Raw genomic sequence first — 25,932 nt, 5'->3', positions numbered from 1 at the left:
TACATATTAAAAAAAAAAGCCCTGTAATCATAGGTCATAATGTATAATGAACAGTCGTTTTTAAAATAAAATCTCCCAAATATGTTCTTTAAGTCTTGCCATAATTTTAAACACACACACATATATATAAAAAAAATATACATTCTGGACCTTTGAACACTTGGTAAAATGCAATTTGCATTTGAATAAATGCAGGTATGTTCCTAGATCTATCACATATTATTTATGGATCTCAGTGAAAGGCCTGGCTAAAATGAGGCAGTGATGTACTCCCTGTCATGGATGAGGTGAAAGAGGGTAATGTGGCACCTGACACTGATGGCAAAACTGTATCACCTGCTAGGCCGGGTAAGAGGTTAGAGGTGATCGGTATTGTACCAGGATAAGTTGATGGAAGTATGTGGGCAATGCTTGAGCTGAATGAATGAGGTAAAGGAAGGTATTGTGTGACTGGAAGCATAGCTGGATCTGAAAACCTCAAGTTGTCACCATTTTCCATTATATTGCTACTCCCATAGTTTCCCTGTGGTATGGAGGAGGGGGTGGCAGAGTAATAAGGTTCTTCTTTCACCAGTACCTCAGAAACTGGTGGAAGACTTGCTGCTATAGAAGGTGTAACTAATCCCCTGGAAGAATCTGAGATGGATGGAAGTGGCAAAATATCAGATTTCCGACCAGATGAAACCGAAGATAACTCCATACCAGCAATGGCATCCTGTAAATTAGCTGCTGACTGCTGGGCCCCATGGCTCTTCTTCGTATGTCTAACTAAGTGGTCTTTTCTACCGAAACGCTGAGGACAGTACTGACAGGAAAAATTCCTCATTCCTGTATGAACTACCAAATGGCGCTTAACATCCTTTTTGGTGAAAAAAGATCGATCACATTGATCGCATTTAAATTTTCTTTCATTTGGCCCCTTCAAAGTCCTTGATCCAGTGTGCACCTTTAAATGGTGCATTATGCTGCCCTGATCAGTAAAAATCTTACCACACAACTTACAAGCCAAATCACCAGCTTCTGCTGCATGGAAAGCAAGATGCTTTCGATATGACAGTGAAGAACTATATGTTTTAAAGCAGAGCTCACAAGTGTGGATAATCTTCTGGGGATTATGTATTTTGAGATGATTTTTTAGGTGATCTTTACGGTGGAAACGACGTTCACAGACTGAACATTTAAATCGGCGTTCCCCTGAGTGGATGAGTTTATGACGCATCAACTTGAATCTTGACGTGAACATACGATTACAGCCAGGTTCCAAACAGCAGAATTGTCTTTCTGTTCCCCTATTTGTTCTTCTGGACTGTGTTCTGCAGGTTCCTTTCCGAGGCAAGGTGTCAGCTTCAAATCCAAACGTACAAGAAAGATGTATCGAGTTTTGTTTCTCACCATTGTCTCTTGAATGAGCTTCATCATCTGAAGCTCGCATTACAATCACTCCACTCATCCAGCTTGCTCATCCAATATCCAACCATTGATCTAACCTCTCAGCCTCATCCACCCAGGGGTGAAGGGAGCACTACATTATTGATATAAGGTGTTGGAGTTTTAGCAGGCCTTATTCATGACCACCTCTTAAATACCTATAAAATAAAACAAAAATATCAATTATTTGTTTATAAATAATAATAATAAAAAAACACAAAAATCCACTTCTAATTCATAAATATACTGGACAAATTTTATATTCCTGCATTCAAAAACATTTATCTTCCTTTCATTGTTTACCACCACTGACAGTCAAAACAAGTCATTTGGCTGATTTTACTTAAAATTTTACAGAAAAGTGTCTTTAGTTATAGTCACTTAAAACTAAGTCATCACCCAGCATAATATTCAGCAAGAATTTTAACAGAATCACTGATTAGCATTAGCAGGGCATATGATGCAAGAAAGCAAGCTTATATAGCATCAGCAAAAAAGAAAAAAAAAAAAACCCCATCCTTCCTATTTCAACCATTCACCCACTACAAATGTTTGTCTAGTTCTGCCTTGAACCACATTGTCCAAGATCTGTATCTAATAATCTAATATAATAATAATCTAATCCCTAACCTGTCAGAGCAAAATGACAACTATATAAATTAATGATTATTATCGGTTCAGTTCTATATAGTGAACTGAACCAATGAAATTATTGGGTTCCCCCAATTAGTTAGTTAGTTATTGGGAGCATTAGCAACTAAGGCCATATTGCTGCAGGATATGCGGTGGTCATTCCCTGACCTTTCTGCATCCTCTGTATTTGGTGGTGACGGGCTCGAACCCCGGTCTAATCAAGAAGCGTGTGCTACACACTGCTGCTCCTTCCCACCTGGCTACGGAGGTGCCTAGGTTCCCCAAATAATTTCATTTGTATTATGAATATATAAACCATATTCATATTCCACAAATATTTGCATCCTGTAACATTATAGAAGTACTGATATTTATCAAAAAATACTTTTATGACATTTGTAACTCAATTTATTATGTTTTTAATTTTTTATTTATTATCATTATTTTGTGAATTTCATATAAAATTCAAAGTGACCCACGAATGTGTTTGTAATACATGACCAGGTCATGACATAGATTAGAAAACAGTGGTAAATAACAGGGTATACTACTGATTCACTGTGCACACCAAGTAATGAGGTCAATCAAATGAAGATTATGAAACTATCTGGTTACTTCTGAAAAAGTAGAATGAATAAATGGTTTTTAAAGCAGCACTTCCTAGTGCATTCTATTCGTTTTGCATGCTGATTAAAACCTAGGGAATAATCATTTGGTAACACATTACAGTCAACTGCTACTACTAATCTCTCAGCTATAAACCATTCTTGGAGCCTTATGCTCAGTTAGAGCATGCCATTGTACCCTTCAGAATCAAATTGGGTATTTCAAAGGGAGAGCCCCCACCTTGTTTTTTTTTTTTTTTTTTTTTTTTTGGGGGGGGGGGGTAACAGTAAAAGGAAATATCTTACCCTCCCACAGATCAGCACTTGCATAATCCATGCATTTTATTGCACAGTTGTTTATTATTCATACAATACAAAAATCCCAGTATTTTGTATTTCTTCACGTGCTTTAGTGCATGCAAAAATACATTAATTACAAAGATATTAAAAATATAAGACAAAAGAAAATGGCCCCGGGTGCCAAGCGTTATAGTGATCAAGCGATTCTCAGTGATTTCTAGAGCGTTTTTCTTGAAGCTGCAGTTTTTGTTCAGTTAAAAAAGTTTTCTTACGTTTTCATTAAATACTAGTAAACTTAGACTTACGATCTGTAAGTAAGTTTCAGAAAGGCAAATCACCTTTCTTTTTTTCATTTAAACTAATATACTAACTTTTATACCGCTTGGTCACTCTAGCGGCACTGCTCCTGCCTCCCCGTGGCGGGGCCGGTAACCTGGGAGAAGAAATCCACTCTCCCGGGGCTGAAAGGAGCAAAGATGGATAACAATACGTTCCCACCTTTAGAGCCTCCGAGCTCAAAACTAGTGACTAAACACACCGATGATGACTTCTCCCAACCCAAGAGGTTGAAAACAAATCCTCAAGAGGAGATACCAGCATTTCTCATACTGCACTCTACATCAGACCAGCCTTTGAGTAAATTGTCCCCATTCCTTGTGCAAAAATGCTTAGAGGCTGTCGCAGGTTCACCAAAATCAGTAAGGCGACTCCAGTCTGGGGATCTTCTGGTAGAGACCATGAAATCCCAGCATTCTGCAAAGCTATTAAATCTGACAACTTTCGGCGGACATCCAATAAAAGTCACTCCCCATGCCACCTTAAATTCCTCTAAGGGAGTAATTGCAGAATGGGACTTATTAACCGTATCAGAGGAGGAAATAGTGAAAGAGCTACGAGAACAAAGAGTCATCCAAGCCAGGAGAATCATGACTCGTAAAGATGGTACTCTCATTCCAACAAGGAGCATAATCCTCACTTTTAGCTCTCCCATCTTACCAACATCTGTCAAAGCAGGCTATCTCCATTGCCGTGTCAGACCCTACATCCCAAACCCAATCAGGTGCTATAAGTGCCAAAAATATGGACACTCTCAGACTGCATGTAGAGGTGAGGCAATATGTCCTAATTGCGGATCGAAAGACCACAACCAATCCGATTGCAATGCTACCACTCCTAATTGCCCAAATTGTAAAGGGAATCACCCAGCTTTCTCTAAAATATGCGAACTATGGAAGCAAGGAAAAAAAATACAGAAATATAAAGTGGAAAACAAAGTCACTTATTCAGAGGCGAGAAGAGAAATAATCAAAATGGAGCCAAAGCGAACGTATGCCACAGCTGCCAAACAGGTGCAATCAGTAAGTATCCAAACGGACGTTACAGTTCCTCCTAATACATCTATCGCGAATTGGGCACGATCCATACTCACTTCTCCCAAACAGTGTCCTTCACAACAAACAACTGAACAAGCCAGCAATACTCCAATCTCCATTCCAGCCGATGCGTCAACAATGAAACCAAAAGCTACAGAAACCCCAATGGTGCATCCACGGATTTCAACGGAAATGGATATTGATCAGGAGAAAAATTCAGATGATGGAATTTTGGAACTCCATGCAACTGATGAGATAGACACAACACGTCCTTTCTTTCCTAAGAAAGACAAAGGAAAAATAGAGAGGTATAAACAAGCTACAACCAAAAAACTGTCAGAAGCAAAAACAACTAACAAGAACGCATAATGGAAAGCATTCTTCAGTGGAATTGTAGAGGCTTTCGTAATGCAAAAGATGACTTGCATGATCTCGTAAACCGCTATGAACCAGCATGTATATCCCTACAAGAAACCTATTTAAATTCACAAGTGTGTCCTACCATTAAAAATTATACCATGTTCAGAAGAGATAGGAGTATCGACTCGCCAGCTCGTGGAGGTGTGGCAGTTCTTGTTAGAAATAATATTCCATCTAAACCTGTTGCTCTTCAGACTCCTTTTGAGGTAGTGGCAATGCGCGCAGAAATTGGCATGACTATTACAATAGTATCTATATATATTCCCCCAAATTCCTCAATCTCCTCAGAAAATCTAGAAAATCTAATAGACCAGCTACCACCTCCTTTCTATTTACTCGGAGACTTCAATGCTCATCACACGCTGTGGGGATCTCCAACAATCGACAAAAGAGGTAAACAAATAGAAAATCTTCTCGATGTGTGCCAACTTACCCTCTTGAATACTGGAGAGCCTACCTATATACATTTTTCAACAGGATCCATGAGTGCAATAGACCTTTCAATCTGCTCTCCCTCCATATGTACTAATACGGAGTGGTCTGTTCTTGAAAATCCACTAAATAGTGATCATCTACCAATTCTCTGCAAGCTGCAAACACGGGTAAACTCCCCTTTGCCGGGTCGCTCCAAATGGAAATTTCGTAGGGCACACTGGAATGAATATGCTTCAAATGTTCAGTTAGATGATGAAATAATTCAACTTCAACCCATAGATTATGTCACACAACATATAACTAATCAAATATTACAAGCTGCCAACTCTACAATACCAAAGTCCTTGCCTGGGAAACGCAAACACAATAATTACTGGTGGAATCCGGATTGTACTTATGCTAAACAGGAAAAAAATAGGGCTTGGAATTTGTTCCGCAAATTCCCCACAACCAGTAACCTAATTAGTTTTAAAAGAATGAAAGCTAAGTTCCGCCAAATAAGAAGGAAAGCAAAAAGAGAAGCATGGATTAGCTTTTCCTCTAGTATAAACAAGGACACAGATATCAGACTCATCTGGAAGAAAATACAAACAATTGATGGCAAATATGTCCAGTCCCCAGCCTCAATATTAAACTGGAAAGGAAAGGAGTTGTCCTCTCCGGCAGAAATTGCAAATGCCTTAGCCGAATCATTTGCCAGTATATCAGGTGTATCCACCTACAACCCAATCTTTCAGAAAATTAAAAAATCATCAGAGCAGCATAAGATCAATTTCTCCACTAGAGCTTCACACCCGTACAACCAGCCATTTACATTAACAGAACTTTTAGGGGCGCTCAATAAAACTTCCAGTAGTGCTGCTGGTCCAGATGGGATCTACTATGTCATGATAAGCCAACTAAACAACAGAACAAAAAGGGTATTGTTAAAATATTACAATCGAATATTTTTAGAAAATATTTACCCAAACTCATGGCGTCACTCAATTATACTAGCCTTTCCAAAGCCAGGAAAGGATCGCAGCTTTCCACATAATTACAGGCCGATTTCACTGACCAGCTGCTTAGGCAAAGTCTTGGAAAAAATGGTTCACAGGCGGCTAACGTGGTTCCTGGAAACAAACAACTTGCAAAATAACAATCAGTACGGGTTTCGAAAGAACCGGTCCACGTTAGATGTAATGATAAAAGCAGAAGCAAACATCCGAAATGCCTTCCTAAGGGGACAACATCTGGTCATGATCAATCTTGATATTGAGAAAGCCTTTGATAACACCTGGCGATACGGTGTACTTCAAGATCTTCATTCTTTTGGCTTGAGAGGTCATTTACCCCACTTTATACAAAACTTCCTATGCCACAGAACATTTCAGGTTAGATACATGAACAATTTATCTAAATCATTTGTACAAGAGGAGGGTGTTCTTCAGGGGTCCATTCTTAGTCCGACGTTATTTTCAATAAGAATTACAAACATGACACAGGATGTACCTAATACAGTAGAATCGTATATGTTCGCTGATGACCTCGTTGTTTCTTGTCAATCCCAAACCATGAACACCATTGAAAGACAACTCCAAATTTCCATCGCTAAAATTGAATCATGGGCATTGCAGAATGGCTATTCCCTATCAGAAAAGAAATCTAGCGCAATTCATTTTTGTAAAAAACGCAAACTTCACCCAGATCCAGAAATATTTTTAAAAAACAACCTGATTCCTGTCACTAACAGTTTCCGACTGTTGGGGTTATATATAGATAACAAACTTAATTTTGCTTCCCATATTGCTTTCCTTCGAACTACATGTCTAAAAAACTGAACATCCTGAGAGCAGTCTCTGCTAAGTCCTGGGGTGCTGACAGAAGCTCTCTCCTTCATCTGTATAGAGCTTTAATAAGATCACGATTAGATTATGGATCACCTGTCTATGACTCCGCTAGGAAAAGTTCACTATTACGTCTGAACACCATACAGCATAGTGCTCTTAGGATAGCTGTGGGAGCCTTCAGAACATCTCCGGTCCACAGCCTGTATATTGAGGCAAATGAACCCCCTTTGCATCTCAGGAGAAAATCCTTATTGTGTAAGTATGCAGCAAAAATTAAAAGCATGCCATTCCACCCTAGCTGGCAGTACCTGTTTGATCCTCAATATGCTGAATTATATCACAATAAGCCTAATGAAAACCGCCCTGCAGGGATTCGACTGCAAGAACTCACAATCAGTTGGGATCTTAAATTTCACAACATATTCCAAGACCTTGCTACTCCTGAAACTCCCTGGACTGAATTCTCACCTCTCTGCGACAATTTCTTTTCAAGATGGGGAAAATCCTCTCTGGCAAATATAAACTATCAACAGCTCCATAAAACTCATTTGTTGGAAAATTCAGATAAAGTACCTATCTATACTGATGGCTCTAAAACAGATGTAGCCGTTGGTGCTGCAGCAGTTTCTTCTGCCTTCTCAGTTGCTGTGTCTCTTCCTACAGAATGCACTATCTATACTGCAGAATTATTTGCAATTAAACTAGCTCTAGATAGAATACACAACAGCTGTATAAAGCAATCCCTGATATACACAGACTCCTTAAGCGCAATCGCTGCCATTCAAACTACCATGTCGTCCTCACATTCGATTCTTAAAGAGATACGGTCCAAGTTATTTTACTGTCTAAAAGCCAACCAGAAGGTTACCTTCTGCTGGATACCTGGTCATGCAGGCATTCCAGGTAATGAACAAGCGGATGCCGCCGCTAAACACCCTGACTCAAGCACTTCCAGGCAACAAACAGTGCCCTACACAGACTACAAATCCATCATTGAAACATCATGTAGGAAGCAATGGTCTGACCTCTGGAAAGCTCAAATAAATAATAAACTGCTGCAGATAAAAAAAAGAGCCAAAATTGTGGACATCTAGTATCAGGAAAAGCAGGCGACAAGAAGTAGTTCTAGCAAGGCTCCGCATTGGACATTCACATCCAACTCATCTGTATTTGCTTATGGGAGAGAACCCTCCTCAGTGTTTGTTGTGCCAGTCTCAGTTGACAATATATCATATTCTCATTGAATGTCCCCAACTTTCAACTACCAGAAAATCAACGTTTACATCCCTATCCCATTTGAAGGAACCGATTACCTTATTGCAGATTCTTGGCAATGATGCAAATTTGGAGGAACTGTTTACTTATTTGAAACAGATAAATCTTTATAATAGCCTATGATCACAATAACATGAGAAATTAGTGATAAGCAAATATCGAACAGGCACAATATGGCCCAAGAGGCCCTTGTGCCAGAAAACCCAAATACAACAACAACAACAACAACAAAAGAAAATAAACAATGAAAAATTTATAAAATTTTAAAGAGATTTAAATCTTTTTTTAATATTTAAATTAAGAAACAATTTTAAACATTGTCATTGTCAACCTGCTATTTCAGTGATTATCCATACATGCTCTGATATTTTGCTTTCACTTGGAACAGGTTGCAATTATACAAAATCTACTGCACACTGATTCACCCTTTGTTTCCTTTCACCCTTTTAGTGGATTTTCATGTCAACAAAGAGGTGGGGAAACGGACATTTAAATACAATTCTTCTGCAGCAGTTTCTAGATGCTCTATAACTTCATTTTTGAACGAAATGTGCCACAGATCAAACTAAAATTATTTGGCAGGTACAGTAGACTCTCGATTTTCCGGGATAGATGGTATATATATATATATATATAAAAAAAATCCTGGATAATCCAAAAATACAGTAAGTTCCCGACATATGTAAGAGAGACATTCCAGGACTTCTTACGTAAGTCGAGTTTTATATAACTTGGGAATGTCTAATAAAATATTGGCAACCCCCATATAACATGGTACTTCTACAACAAGGTTTTGCTCTAACACGGTTTGAGAATTGCTGGAAATCTCGCATAACACGGTATTTCTGAGCTTTTGTGCTGGGAAAACCATTATGTAGGATGTAATTTTCAACGTTTCCATTCCTTTTTTGTGAATCCTTGCTGTTGACTCGCCTTCATGATATTTTTCTAAAGCACATCTCTGGAGGTCACTACCATAAAATAATAAAAACAATTTGCAGTTTCTGGTTTATTGATTTTTCCTGTTAGTGTAATCAGTTATAAACAGGTAGTCAACTCGATCTTACATTTGCTGTAGTACTGATAGCTGGAATTCTGTGGGTTTCACGTTATTACGGCAAATGTGTTTCCCCTTCCATGAAATATTCAATCATGTAAAAAACACAAATTTTCAGAAACTCGTTACTCCGTATTGTGTTTGTTGCAACTTGTGCGTGCCGTGTTCTTTGTTATTAATTGCTTATCATTTTTACTGTTTTATATTTTACAAAAAAAATCAGTGAACAGAAATATCGATTAGTATGTACATATTACACTATTTATTAATTAAACTATGTATGTAAGCGTAAATTTATTTTTATTTTGCTAACTGGAAAATATTCTTCAGATTTTCACGTATCATTAAAAGCGAGGATCCACTGTATTTTGTTTGGAGATCCCTGGGTTAGGTTCTGTGCTATTGAACTTGTGCTTGTTTGAGACCATAAAAAAATAATTGTGAATTTGAAGAGTGCAATTCGTGACTTTTAAAGAGAGCAGAAGGTACACAAAATCTAGATGCTGCAGAAGAGATTGTGCTTAGCAGCGATGAAGAGGAAGAATAAATGAACGTACATTATCTGACATATAAGTATCACAGTTTGTAAGGTATTATTGCTTATTGCTACTATAAAAATTAAGTTTCCGATAGTTATATAAAAAAAGGTGTATTTTTGTTAGCTTTTGGAATGTAACCCCCCTTTTTGTAATGGTTCTTAGTCCCTTATAATACGATTTCACATTACACGAGATTTTGTAGGTACCAAACTACCGTGTTATATGAGGGTTACCTGTATATTTTTGTAATTTTGGCATATCCTCGATATGCCAAAACTACAAAAACCACATATCCTCAGAAGAAAAATAGTTATATATTTTTAATTAGTTCAATTAAAAACTTTATCTGGGGACAGCGGTGAAGTAGCCAGAGTGTCACATAAAAGGAAGAAAAAAATGCATGTTATTGTACTGTAAAAACTTATTTGTATTTCGTAGCCTTGGTTATTATAGTTGACTTCATTGGTGCCGATCGCTTCACCGCTTCTCATATTCTGTCTTTCTCCTTTATTGTGTTCACTGCCACCGACAAATCTGAATTCCACGTGATACTTGTTAATGTTTGGCCATTTTCATACATCCTTATTATTTTAATTTTCTGACCCAACTCGATCGCTTTCCTTTTCTTGGTAGATTTACCAGTACTGCTGTCACTTATTCTCTTAGTCGGCACCATGATAACAGTCAAAATTAAATTTTCTGAAAAGAACTTCACCAGGCAAAAACTCACTATTATCACCCCATGCAAACTCGCATTTTACTAAAGCACATTTCTGGAGGTCACTACAATAAAATAATAAAAACAATTTGCAGTTTCCGGTTTATTATGCTTTTCTGTTAGTGCAATCTATTAAATGGATAGTAAACTTGATCTTATTGTATTTGTAATAATACCGATAACTGGAATTCTGTGGGTTTTTATGTTACGGTATTATGGTGAAATGAGTTCCCCTTCACTGAAATCTTGTCATATATATAAAAAATATATAAAAAAAAATATACAGGGTGTTTCAAAACTGATGGTCAATAATTTAAAGGTGAACTGTACAGACTACAATATGCAAAAAAAAAAAAAACCTAGTCAACATAGATCCTTAAGTGAATCGTTTTCAAGTACTGCACATTTCTAGTTGGAATCCACCACTGACGTGTTTGTTTAGGTTAGGTTGTGTTCATTCTCTCCCTTTCCCTTCTCTCAATGCTCTGAGACGTAGCAGGCATGTTAATACTGTACTTGTTAAAGGATAGTAAACATGGAAAGAGGTTAGGGCAACAAAGAGTATACGGACATGCACTTTATGTATGGTAAAGCCAACAGCAGTGCATTCGAGGCTGCACGTTTGTACCAAGAAGCATTTCCCTGTTGAAGGCAGCCCAATAGGTGCACATTCATCACGGTACATCAATGCCTTAGAAAACATGGGCACTTCGCACATGGAGTACTAGCAGGTAGGCCCAGAAGCATAAACACTTGATGTTGAGGAAAGGGTGTTAGAAAGAACAAAATCCATGAATTCTGACAAGGAAGGTTGCTCTGCAAGAGCGTGTACTGAGCCATAGCAGTGTGTGGCGAATTTTACATCGCCAATTACTGTACCTCTACCATATCCAGCACGTACGACATCTCAGCAATACAGACTACCCTCCAGGAGTGAACTTCTGCCAGTAGATGCAACAACAGTGTGTCCTGAATCCCAACCTTTAAATAACATTTTGTTCACTGACGAAGCTGTGTTTACTGTCACGCTTGGTCAGACGAAAATCCTAATGCAATTCACAAGTCACGACATCAGCAACGTTTCTCGTTGAATGTCTGGGCAGGACTACTATGAGACCATCTAATTGGACCACACTTTCTGCCAAACAGGCTAACAGGAGAGCTGTACCTTCAGTTCCTGCAAAATGTTCTTCCAGACCTTCTTGATGATGATAATGTTCCACTTCAGCAACGCCAGAACATATGGTTTATGCATGATGGTGCACCGGCACATTTTGCTAGAGTTATGACTCGGTATCTAACTAGAAGGTATGGTCAACAGTGGACAGGTAGACGTGGGCCTGTAATGTGGCCTCCCAGATTACCAGACTTAAATCCTATGGATTTTTGTATCTGGGATCATGTAAAAAGCTCGGTGTACACTTCTGATATTAATACAGTTGAGGAATTGCAGCGTCGGGTTGAAGAAGCCTTTCAGCAAATCAGAAATGACCCAGGAATGGCTGAGATGATTCGCAACTCAATGCAGAGAAGACTACAAAGCTGTGTACGGATGTAAGGACAGCATTTTGAACACATTTTGTAACATCTGTAAAATCCTGTGGTGTTGAAACCAAAAATTAAAAATGTATTATCTTATGTTTAATAAAACCACTCTTAGCAAAGGATTCACAGCATTTTGCTAAACTAGTGCTCCCATAGTCAGTGGCGGATCTTAACAGAAAATGTGCATTTTCTTGAAAACAGTTAATTTGTGGCCCGATGTTCACTGGGACTTTTTTGCTTATTTTAGTTTATACTTTTAACCTTTAAATTAGTGACCATCATTTTTGAAACACCCTGTATATAAATAACGTAACATAAGTCCGAGATTTACTGTATCGAAAAATGCTCAGCAACCTACGTAAAAAGTATGGCGAAAAAAAAAACTCACCACACACTATCCGCGTGTTGGATACGCATTTATTTTTTACGATGTTGTGTATGGTTTGGTCACCAACATTATTATGGTTCTTCTGGCATTAACAGATGCACCAAACTTTTGAATAATTTCAAGTTTATGTTTAACCGAAAGCACAACTCTTATGTTTTTGCCCATCATTTGCGATAAAAAAAAAAAAAAAAAGGTACTATTAAAAAAATTCCGCATTCCTTATATAAATAACAACAAAATTTTTCCTTTTGTCCTGCGACGGAACACAAATTGACACGACACACTAAAACAAACTAAACATTTGGTTGCAAGATAATAGGCACACTAATCTCCCAATGACAACTTATAACACTGCTTCTTGTCCCTTAAGACTTGCAAAATATCTGTTTATACCCATTCTAGTTATTACTTGAATTTTGATTTCTGGTTGATTGTTTTTTTTTTTTTTTTTTAAATTTGGAGCCTTGAAGTGTCCTGGTTAATCTGATCCCGGTAAATCGAGTCTGCTATAATTGCAGATTTTGAAACTTGTGATGACATATGTAGCTGGACTTGTCATTTTTGTTTAATATGAGCACCAGTAGATTAAATGTTGATGGTCGTGCAAAGAAAAAAAAAAAAAAAAAAAGAAAGAAAGAAAAAAAGCAAGTCACTCAAAAAGGAAAACTTTTTCCTTGTTTTGTTTCGAATTGAGGGAAATAGTCCCAGTATTAGTATTAGAAAATGATGCAAGAAAAGAAGAGAACATACACACACCATATCCATCCCATCTAACACTTTTTCTAGTCCTTCCTTGAATTTATTCAAAGAACCCACTTCTACAATAATAGATGGAAGTTTGTTCCAACAATCAACTACCTGTTGGCTGAAGACAAATTTCTACACATTTATTCTGCAACCATGCTTCAATTTGAATTTATACCCCTTGTAATGTGTAGTCTGATCAGGAGGAAGGATTCCATTGGTAGAGCTTTCAATATATTCAGAGCCTTACACACCTCAATCAGACCTCCTTGCAGGTATTGAAGTTTCCAGATACTGCAATTTACAGAACTGAAGCCTTTCCTGGTAAGAGTATCCAACTATTCCTCTCAACAATCTCGCATCTGTTCTCTGCACCATTCCAACAGATCCACATACTTCCACAAATGAGGCTTCCAGACTTGTATGTAGTACATAAGACATGGAATAACCATTGCCTCATACAAAGGGATAATCACCTCATTATTCCCACTGGAAAAATTTCTGTATATCACACACGGGATATCCTGGGAGTCAGTCTATGTTGCTCAGACCTTCATATAATTTAACTAGAGCTTGTTATAGTAGCATACCCTGATTACTGCCATTAACCAACCACCAATATTCGCATCATCTGTGAACTTGGACATTAGGCCTCATTAATATCACTAGTAAATACTGAAAAAAAAAAAAAAAAAAAAACAATGCACCCAGCACTGAGTGACTCCATTAATAACAATCTCTGTCTTCTCCCACTCAACCACCATCGCTTTATCCATAGCAGTAAACTGCCCTTAATGCCACACTGCTCCAGTTTGTATAGCAGTATTTTGTGTATCAAAAGCTCTTCTGAAATCTAAGTATATGATGTCAAAACTATTTCTTGCATCCAGTTCTTTTGTTACTGTGTCATAGTATCTGATCAGATTGGTCAGACAAGACTGTCCCTTAACAAACCCATGCAGCGATTGCAGTATAAATACACTTCTCTCTATAATGACCCTATGTTTCTTTAACCAGTGACTAAATTATTTTTCCTGGAGCAGAAGTTGAGTTAACAGGTCTGTAATTACTCACTTCTCCCTTTGACCTCCTTTGTGAATTGGGGATACATTCACACATCTCCAGTTCACAGGGATTTCCCTAAATCCAAGAATGCTCTCATAAGCATGCCTGAATGTCTGCTTACATCTTTTGCTCTCTCCTTTAATATAACTAGATTGATTTCGTACATCTCAAGGTGCCTTTTTTACATTTAGAATCAACAATTTCTCCCCCACTTTCCTCTCAGTTATCACAAAAGCATTCAGCTCCCTATTAGAATTTGATATACTTATGCATTCCTAAAAAATTCCTCTTGTGTGAATGTCAATGAAAGCCTCTGTTTCACCTGATAATTTATATACATCCCATGCATTCTCCTTTTCTGCCACAAATGTCAGCATATGTGATGAGACTAGTGGGAGAAAACTGCTTATGCTTAGACCTAAATGAGACCCATTTAGGTACAGGCACGAACATCTCTTGGTATAAAAATCACAAATGGGGATCAAAAGATGACACGAGTCTTGTCTGACCAATTTGATTGGATACAAAAAATAATTTTGATATCATATACTGTACTTGGATTTCAGGAAAGCTTTTAATACTGTTGCACACGGAAGACTACTGTACAAATTGGAGCAGTATGGCATCAAGGACAAGCTGCTGCTATGGATAAAGGGATGGTTGAGTAGGAGAAGGCAGAGAGTGGTAATCAATGGATGATGCTCTTCATGGACTAATATTATTAGTGGAGTTCCCCAGGGTTCTGTGTTGGGCCCATTCTGGTGTGCACGGAATTGGCACCCCTAAGGTCCTGAGCTGGATATCATCATTTTTCATTCTTCTTTTTCTTGTTGATTCTCTTCTACTTCTGACTATTGCTCTCTCTCTCTCTCTCTCTCTCTCTCTCTCTCTCAGAGTAATTCAAAAATTTTTTTTAGTGGGTGCAGCAAAAGCCCCGGGCTTACTTGCATCATATGGCTAATGATAATGTCGATGAAGGTATATCAGTTTTCTGTTAGATGCCCTAACAGAAAAGCTCAATAAACCAGAAAGTGCAAATTGTTTTTACTGTTTTTATGGTCATGATCTCCAGAAATGTTCTTTTGAAAAAAAAATCAACAAAGCCACCCAAAACTGATTCTTATAATGGAACATATGATAATGATGAAAGGGTGGCACTCCATTATAAAAATAACCTTTTAGAGAGATAAATAGCTTAGTTATATAGCGAAATTTTCAACTTCCGAGGTCTTAGAATGGATTACAAAAAAAAAAAAAAAAAAAAACCCCAACGTATTATTGGGTTCACATTGCAATGTTTTCACAATACCTCCATTTATTCCTATGGGATGCAAAATGTAATTCCATGATTTTTTTAAGTTTACACCGGCCAGCAAAAATTTACGTGAAGTCGAATTTACGGAAGTCGAGGAGTGCGTGTAGTTAACCAGCTTAGTTAAACATGATTTTCCTTTTACAAAACCATCGCGTTTCTTTCAGAATTCCATTTCCGTCTAAATGTCCCCGATTCTTGATCTCTATGACTTTCCTCTATCATTGCTGTAAGAACAACTGGTCTATCTTCCCACTTTCAACTTAGAAAGTCTTTTACATATTGGCACTTTGCCAATCCAAAGGAATCCTTCAAAATCTAATGATGCCCTCATAATATAAATTATAATTCACAAAGTATTTATTTAAGAAGAGTGATACAAGCGAAATTTACAGGCAAAAGGACATCTATATATTAGACTTATTTATTTTATTTATTAAATTTGGGTCTTCTTTGGGCCTATTATAATGTACATTAGAATTGGCAAATAATTTATATTAGCAGACTTCAGCAAAATTCAAGATTATGGATATACACCAGCAATAAAAATCATCATACTGAAATATAAGACAAAAAATAATGCATAGAATATAGTATCATAATACAGTATGCTCTTGATTATCCAGTGTTGCAGATAACTTGGGTCTCTACAGCCCATGTAAGTCTAAGCCAGACAACAAAATGAAATAATGGGGAATATATTGCTGGAATTGTTCATTTACACCTTGTAACATTAGTATTAATAGTGCAAATGATGCAAGAAAGCAAGCTTATAAAGCATCAGCTACAAAAAAAAAAAAAAAAAATCCATATCACCTATCCATTCCCTCCAATTCGCACTACCAACTTCCACAACAACTGGACGTTTGCTCCAACAATTAACCACCCACTGGCTGAAGGAAAACTTCTGCATCTCTATCCTGCAACTATCCTTTTATTTGAATTTATGCCCCCTTGTGTGTGTGTGTGTGTGTAGTCTGAGCAGGAGGAAGAATGCCATCAACATTAAGCTTGCAGGTTGCTAGTCTCCAAATGCTGAAATTCACAGAATTGAAGCCTTTCTTGGTAAGACCATCCTTTTCTTCCCTTCACTAATCTTGTTGCTCTTGTCTTCGCCCATTCCAACAGATCCACATCCTAAAATGAGGCCTCCAGACCTGTATGCAGTACTTCAGATGTGACATAACCGTTGCTTAGTACAATGGAATAATAATCTTTTCCTTACTTTTTTTTTTTTTTTTTTTTTTTGGTAGTTGGCGCATAGGCTTCTGTGGCCATAATGCACCTCCCAAGGTTTTTGCAGAACTTTGATCCAAGCCCGAGGCAGGAATCGAACCCGCGACCTTTGGGTTGCCAGCAGGCACTTTACCCACCCGGCTAGCCTGGTCGGCGTTTTTCCTTACTAAAAAAAATTCCTGTATATCATTGACACAATTCCATGAGCTGTATCAGCAGCCTGTCTGCACTGCTTAGAGAACTGTGTACCTCACTGCACAATATTCCCCAGATCTTTTTCATTTTCTACTACTCCATGATGTAGTACTGTCACACAGTTGGTACCAGGGCCGTGCGGTAATTTTCTCAGTATGATGCAAGTCTTCGAAATTCCACCCCTCAATGGTTCAAATTGTATTTTGATTTCGCTGCTTATGCCGCCCCCTTACGGTGCCGCCTGATGCGGCCGCCTCTCTGTATCATAGCACGGCACGGCCCTGGTTGGTACATTAATCTGGGATTACTGCTACCCACATGCAGTAGCTTGCATTTTTCAACATAAATGTTAAACATTTATGTAGACAAGATGTTTAAGATTCAGAAATCACACTGCTACCTTTGTTTTCTGCCTACTAACTCACTATAGTCATAATTCAGTTTTAGTACCATACGGTTAATTTCTGCATTCTTTCCAATGTTTTTATTTTATTTCTTTCAGTGTATGTACATTCATCATGTTAAAATAGAAAAAAAAAAAAACTTTTACTAATTTCACTGAGTGCCAGAGCATAATTTGTAGGAAGGCAAACTTCATTGTTTTCCCTTTTCAAATAATTTATACCGATATATTAAAATTTCATATCAAATCTTCTCACATAGTTGTATACTCTTATAAATATAAATATAGCATTTATATAAATTAATTTACATTTTGCAGATTATCCATGCAAATTTATTTCCTGGCCACCTCAGATAATTGGGAGTCTACTATATGAGATAAAACATAATGCACATAATATAGCATCATAATTTAGATATCCAAAAGAAATGTCATATAAAAAAACCATTATAAGTAGGGTAGTACACATTTGATTTCCACAGTTTGAGGCCAACCGATCATTAATTACGGTGAATTTCTCGTATTCTCTACTGAGTAAATTCCTTTGATGAGTCCCAAACGTGTGAACTTTATCTGCAACCAGTCTGGGTGCAGGTTCTCACACATCAGTATCTTTGTCATCTTGTTGCCAGCAATTTGCAACAACTAAGGAAATTACTCAGAATGTGACAACGGCAAGTATTAGAAATATCAAAAAAGGCTTGGCATGAACATTCCAGAAAAGGTATGGAATTTGCATATAGTGTCAAGAAAGAAGAAAAGGAAGGAGACAAGTGTCAAGGAAGGAGATCCATCTAAATAAGTGGTAAACTTCATTTTTCCAAATATTAGTTCAGTCTGAATTTTTTTGATCACCCCTCATGTGTGACCATCCCAATTTATGTACAGAAAATTATTTATTTATATTTTAAACCAAACCTTCATAATTAAATTTGGACATTCTTATCAATAAGATTGATATATAATATAACTTTTGATACTGTGGCACACGGAAGACTACTGTAGCAGTATGGCATTAAGGGCAAGTTGCTATAATGGATAAAAGGATGGTTGAGTGGGAGAAGACAGAGTGGTTATAAATGGACACTGCTCTTCGTGGACTAATGTTATTAGTGTAGTCCCCCGTGGGTCATCACGAATATCTTCATGTCTTTCCATATACCATTCAAACATGTTTTCATCACTATAAACAGTTTTTAACATCTTGTATGTTTCCTGTTGCATATTTACCCAGTTTAAAGCAAAATTTGATATTTGTTTGTTGCTCCATTGCAAATTCACACGAAATGTTAATGCTACTAACAAAACTGGTTGTTACTCGCAACCTGTCAGCCTACTGGACAATCTCTGTACCACCATCTGTTGGAGGAAGTCTGAACTACAATACACTACTTCCATTTATTTACAAACAAAATGAACTGGACCATAACAGCACCATCCGGGCAAATATGAGAATACAGATTCTCATATTTGCATCTTGCCGGCTTATTTTTTAGCCCTATCATATAGGTAAGAGCTCGAAATCATCATCCACTTATTGCTACACCTCATGTATGGAAGAGGGTAGGTCACAGTTCAGAACATAACAAAACAGTATAATCTTGTTTCACAAACTACTTTAAGTTGACTATAGAGTACATTCAATACCACAATGTAAGTGACTATTTAGAACTGATTTAGTGTCTGCTTGTTTGGTAAAATTTTATATACTTTTGATTCAATAAATTAATTTACTACACCTTCCATTTTTTTGATTTTTCAAAAAAATGGAAGACTTCTTATGGCACTTTTAGACAATGCCACTTTAATAGGGAATATGTTGATTGGTATGGAGCTACATGTATTGCTCACTCCAAGTAGCAATCTCCCCTGAAATCCAAGTATATGATATCAAAATTATTCTTTGCATCTAGTTCCTTTGTAACCACATCATAGTATCCAATCAAATTTGTCAGACAAGACTTTCCCTTAACAAACTCACACCGTGTATGAATCATTACTGCAGTCTTGTCTAGATGATCCTGCAATGCATCTTTAATCAGTGACTCCATTATTTTCCCAGGAACAGAAGTTAAACTAACTGGTCTGTAATTACTCGTGTCACCCTTAGATCCCCTGTTGTGACTTGAGGATACATTTGCGCATCTCCAGTCTGTGGGGACTTCCCCTGAATCCAAGGATCCTCTCATAATTATGGCTAAGGGATTGCTTACTTCCTTTGCCACCTCCTTTAATATAACTGGATAGATCCCATCCACCCCCAGGTGCCTTTATTATGTTCAACTTCAACAATTTCTCCTCCACTTTGCTCTCATTTATTACAAAATCATTAAGCACTCTGTTGCAGTTTGATAAACTTCTGGTCTCGACTATGCTTTCCATGCACATTACCATACTCTTAGTTACTAGATGATCTAGACTTCTCGATAGTTAACAAAAGGTTTAGTCTGGTGGAATATCTAGTGGGTGGCTACCATTTAAGAGTAAATATAAAAAATAAATGTAACAAATCCAAATGTTTTATCACCTAATGTTGTAAAACACATTAGCTCAGCACGTGGCCACTTTACTTTAGGTTAAATGGGGGTAAAACCACCTAACATCAGATTTTAAACATACAGTAGAGCATCAGTTATCCGTAATAATTAATGCCAGATCTCTTCCGGATAGCCAAATTTTCCAGATAATCGAACGTAAGACATGATTATATAAATAAATTCTGTCATAATGTATTATGGTAAAATGAAAGAGACTTCAAATATTGTGAAAAAAGTGAATTTATTTAATTAAAAAAATAATAATAATAACTTATACATAAAAATTTACTCATTTACATATGTATATATATTTAAATAGGTATTTTTTACTGCAATTTTATGTAGAAAAAAATTTTAAGTAATTTTTTTAAAATAATGTTTGAACGTTTTTTGTGACCTTTTTTTTTTTTTGCTGCGAAATCTTTCAAGTTCCTTAATAATATAAATTTGATTATATCATTCTTCCTGGTTTTCTGCCCATTTCAGTGTTCTTTTCGCAGACATTTTACTGTAAAAAAAAAAAAAAACTGAGGAAAACAATAAATTGCAGATTCAGGCTGATATTATTCTTACTGAATCTGCATCTAAACTAAACACAATATGAAATGAAGAGAACAAAATATGCCCTGGGAAATTGCGTTCATGGATGCAAATAACTAAGCTATTTCTAATGGTTTCCTAATCCAACACTTCACCAGATATATGAAGTAAAAAGACAGATAGAAATGTTCTCGTAACATAATAAACATTTGTCTCAAATACTACCATTAATAAAAAAAAAAAAAAAAAAAAATCAGTCTTTCAAATTATTCTGGATAATTGACTTCCAGATAACCGACGTTCTACTGTATTTTGTTAAATTTGGTAGGTTCATAATCGAAAAAAAAATTTAAATAAATAGTAATAAAAACATATTTGGCGATTTTTTAATGAAAAATATTTGATTTTTAATAAAGGAAAACCTGAGGGGTAATTGTGCAGTCAGATGTGAAGTTGTTTAGCAGGGTAAACAGATTGCCAGGACTCCTCATCGAGTTTTGCCAAATGCTATACAAGAATTATTTACTAGCAGGGATAAGGAGGTGATTATCCCATTGTATAAGGCAGTAGTTCAACCACATCTTGAGTACTGCAAACAGGTCTGAAGGCATCATTTTAGGAAGGATGTGGAGCTGCTGTTGCAACGAGTGCAGAGCAGGTAAATGAGACTGGCAAAGGGAACATGAGCAGAACTGAATCCTTTCTTGCTCTTACCAAGAAAGGATTCAGTTCTGCAAACTGCAGTGTCTGGAGACTAGTCTTATGTGTTACTAATAGTCTTTAGTCTTTATGTGCTAATTTTTTTTTGTCTGTTTGTATTGTTGTTCATTTTGTGAAAGCTAAATTGGCCTGTGAGGTAATGCCTCACAGGCCAATATTGTTTACATTACTCCACCATGTCCGACCAAGTACAGTTTATTATATAGTGCAGGGGTGGCCAGTGAGTCGATCACAGCTTTAATTTTGGTCGATCAAGACGAATTTTAAATATACAGTATATAAAAAATGGTATTATTATTATGCACCCCACTGCATACGTTTATTACAAATTCATGCAGTTATGTTGTGAAGAGCATAGTGTATACGTGAAATTCTCATTTAGCTTACTTAATATTAATAACTGGACAGTACTTAAACATTAATTTAATACCCTTTCATTTAAAATGAATGCTATGAAAAAGAGTAAAACATATCATTTTCACCAAGAATGGGAACTAGAATACTTTTTTGTATTGATAAAAAAAAAAAAAAAAAAAATCAGTTTGACTTGCTATGCTTCCATGGTTTTTCCTTTTAATGGTTTCATTAAAAGGAAATTTAGAAAAGCACTTCAATGCACTCCATGGTAAATATCAATCGGATTTTCCACCTAAGAGTGACCTTAGAAAAAATAAATTGAAATATCTTAAATCCAAATGAAAATAATTTTCTGATGGTCAATTCATCAAAGATGCATTTTTAGAAATAACAGATTCTCTTTTTGAAAATTTTAAAAACAAAAATGAAATTAAAGTGCTCTTCAAGATCTGCAATTATCTTGAAATACTATGATGCGACGCATCGAAAAAATGAGTAAAAATGTGAGCAAACAATTGTGTGTTGATATTGCTAATTGTGTGTCTTTTTCTTTACAGCTGGATGAATCTACATACGTCAGTGATACAGCTCAATTGCTCGTTTTTATTTGTATGGTTTTCGATGATTCTGCCACTAGAGAAGAACTGCTGGGTATGGTTTCATTAAAAGAAAGAACTAGAGGTATTGATATATTTAACACATTCAAAAATTTTATTAAAAAAATTAAATTACCACTATTTAAGCTCATATCAATAACAACAGATGGAGCTAAAGCAATGACGAGGCATCTTAACAGATTCATTGCATTGTGCCAAAAGGATGATGAATTCCCAGATTTTTTGAGTTACCACTAACAAGTGTTAGCCAGCAAAATATTAAATGCTAAAAGTGTTATGGACATAACTTTCAAAATCGTGAATTCCATCAGAGGACAATCTCTTCAAAGGAGACTTTTCAAAATGCAATTCGACGAAAAGAAACCAGATCTGATATTACACACAGAGGTGGCTGAGTCAAAGTAAGTTTCTACAGAGATTTCAAAATTTGCTGAATGAAATTTAAAAATTTGTTGATCAAAGGGAAGATGATTATCAGCAGCTACAAGATACGGAGTGGTTGTGTGATCTGGCTTTTTTGGCAGATTTTACCAGCAAATTAAGTGATCTGAATATGGAATTACAAGGAAAAAATAAATATGTGGGTGACATGATTAGTAGTATTTCTGTATTTAAATATCAATTTTTTGGCAATGGCTAAGGATCTCAAAGAAAAAAAAATTCGATCATTTTGCAAATATGCAAGATCATTTGCAAAAATATCCTGTTTTTGAATTGAACAGTGAGAAATACATTTCTGAAATTGAGAAAGTTGTGGACGATTTTGAAACCAGATTCAGTGATTTTAAAACAATTGAAGACACTGTTCAATATATTTCTTATTCATTTAACGTTGACTTAGATACAAAACAAATTGCAGAAAATATCGCTGAGATTTTTCACATGGAGAAAATATTAATTGAAAATGAAATTATTACATTACGAAACGATATCTTCCTAAAAGTCAGATCATCAGAAAAAGACTTTTGGAAATATGTTTGCCAAGAAAAGTACCCAAATGGAAAAAAAAATGCAGTAACTTTTAAATTCCTGTTTTGGTTCCACAAATCTATGTGAATCGGCCGTTTCATATCTGAAACAAACAAAGAATCACTCTACTCTTACGCACTTGCATACAGAAGACTATTTACGGTTGACCTTATCACAGTATATCCCGAATTTTGAAAGCTTGGCAGATGACATGAAAACACAAACTTCACATAAATTAAAAATTTAAATACATATGAATTTAAAATAAGAATTCTGAATTGTATTGAATTTTAAAATTTATAAACAACACTTTTCAATATATGCTGATTAACTTTTTTAACCATGTGCAATTAAATTCTCGAGATGGTAGATCGCGGCACATTTTGAAGGAAAAAAGTAGACCGCATCACAAATTAAGTTGGCCACCCCTGGTATAAAAACATTAGAATTAAAATTTTTTTTTATCCAAAAGCTTCCCAAAGTTCATCACTAACCTATGTGGGTATTACCACAACCAATTTATGGCCACAAACAGTAAATTACTTAACCCCCAGTGAATTTTCACATAGAAAATGTCACTGAAACCTTGGGGAAGTATGAATTATTTCATGTTTATAATATATTATATATACAGGCAGAATTAATAGAAATTTATTATTTTTCTCCTACCTATCCCCCAGGCAATATTTATTACAATTATCTTTATTCTACAAAAAAAAAAAAAATCTTTGTTTTCATTTAAGCCATTGGTAATTGTTATTAATTGTCCAATGCATTTATAAATTTCACTATCTTGCTGATAAGGTTTAGGTTCCTATTAAAAATTATCAGTTAGGGAGGCACAAGAAAAGTTTTAGATGTGTGAAAGCTTATTTTCAACCCTTTTGATAGTCCCCATCTTTTTAATACAGAAACCAAGGTAGGATATTATGCATTTGTTAAAGACTGTGATAGTTATGGCTGCGAGGACAGTGATTTTAGAATATTTTAAACTGTTCTTGCGATGCACCCTTAGAAGAAACAAAGGTAAAACTACAGAACACGGTGCCCCTTTGAAAATCACATGCCTAACCTGCTATGGTTAGCGTTAGTTAGGGTGTTTATCCCACCCTTGCCGCTGTTTTAAAATCGGGAACTTGTTTTCCTATTTTAAAACAGCTGGAAGGGGGGAATAAACACCCCAAGACCATGGCAGGCTGAAGGTGCACCATGTTCTGGAGTATAGCGGAAACAAATGATAACGTGGTTATCTGTTGACTTTTTCTCATTATAAAAAATTTTTGAAATGAAAATGATCTTTTTGTATTAATTATTATTTAGATAATTTATCCCCCTTTTCTTTGTTCAAAATTGCTTGTGTTCTTTTTTCTTTCCATTTACCATCTAAGATAAAAAAAAAAAAAAATCTTTATTTATAACCAATATATAAAACTGAGAATCAATCCATTACAGCAATGGCCAGAAGTTTTGACAAAAATATAATTATAAATGTTATTGGGTTAATACAAGTCGGGATGAGGTGGAGGTTATGTTAATTAAAATCAGGGGTCAGCTTGTCACTGACATTCAGCCCACCCTGACTTCTGCTTTTAAAAACAAGCAATACTAAATATACATAATAGATATAGAGGACCAATTATAAATTGTCACTGATGCAGATATATTACCTATTATTCATTCCTCTACCTAAAAAGGGTGGGAAAAGGGTTAAATTATAATTTCTGGATGAGTGGTGTTGGTTTACTCCAGTTATTAAACAAAAAAAAATTAATAACAAAAACAATGTCATCTTCACGGCATCTCTCAAACACCTAACAGACGGTTATTCTCTTAACTGTAGTATATAAAAACCACAGAAATTTAGAGAATATTAGTGGAGTAAAGGTAGGTTATGATTTTATTTCCATTAAAAAAAAATTGCATCAGATGCAAATAAATAGGTTTAAACAATACAGGATCGAAACAATATTTTTAATAAGTAGAATGAATGTTGCTTGCTAAGTGACAACTACTAATTATAATGTAGAGCCAATCATATTTATGATGTATCATAAAATCGGAAAACAGGAGACTCTGCTTCGTGCACCTTTGTTTCATTAATTGTAAGTTATGGCAAATTAAATTATAAAAATTTTTTACTTCCTTCCGTAATATAAATAAAACAAAATTTTTTTATAGATCAGTGCACTGCACTACATTATCACGTACATACAAAGTAAAAGTCAAATTTCAGTTGGTATTTACATATTTATGCAGGGAAAACATACATTTCTCGTAGTGTTTTTGCTTTCTTTTTAATTCGTTGCTTTTGTATTTCAGCATTAGCTGAAAAATTTTAGGATGCAAACCGAATGTCATTCAAAAATAAACTAGCGTGACCGAGGAACTTGAGTGGGGTGAAGGGGGGGATAAGAAGGGAGTCTAATCAAGGGATGAGATAGGGAATATCTTCAACTGAACAACAATCAAGCCTTATACCAGAATATGAGTTTCACTTCATCTGAGTTATATCACATTTATCAGTGCCAAAAAATGATGAACTTATGCCAGATTATTATGAAATCTACGTACCACTTACTCGCCTCCATTCCCTTCGAAAGTCTTTTCTACACCATGAAAACGGCTTCTTTCGTCGGGTGGGTCACACTGCTGATTGTTACAAAGTGAAGCATGATGGGTAATGGATTTCTTT

General features: G+C 36.0%; 1 protein-coding gene across 1 annotated transcript; it reads right to left on the bottom strand.

Moving 5' to 3' along the window:
* Positions 1-175: 175 nt before the first annotated feature.
* Positions 176-25,850, bottom strand: LOC150081013 (zinc finger protein PLAGL2-like). The gene is made up of 2 exons (XM_090381415.1): positions 25,812-25,850; positions 176-1,586 (listed from the first exon to the last, which is right to left on the bottom strand). The coding sequence occupies exon 2, from the start codon at positions 1,448-1,450 to the stop codon at positions 233-235; it is 1,218 nt and encodes a 405-aa protein (XP_090237541.1). The 5' UTR covers positions 1,451-1,586; positions 25,812-25,850; the 3' UTR covers positions 176-232.
* Positions 25,851-25,932: the final 82 nt, after the last annotated feature.

This window comes from Mastigoproctus giganteus, chromosome 9 (genome assembly GCF_048544385.1).
Source record: "Mastigoproctus giganteus isolate SK-2022 chromosome 9, ASM4854438v1, whole genome shotgun sequence".
Lineage (NCBI taxonomy): Eukaryota > Metazoa > Arthropoda > Arachnida > Uropygi > Thelyphonidae > Mastigoproctus > Mastigoproctus giganteus.
This window is presented reverse-complemented; position numbering and strand designations above follow the sequence as displayed.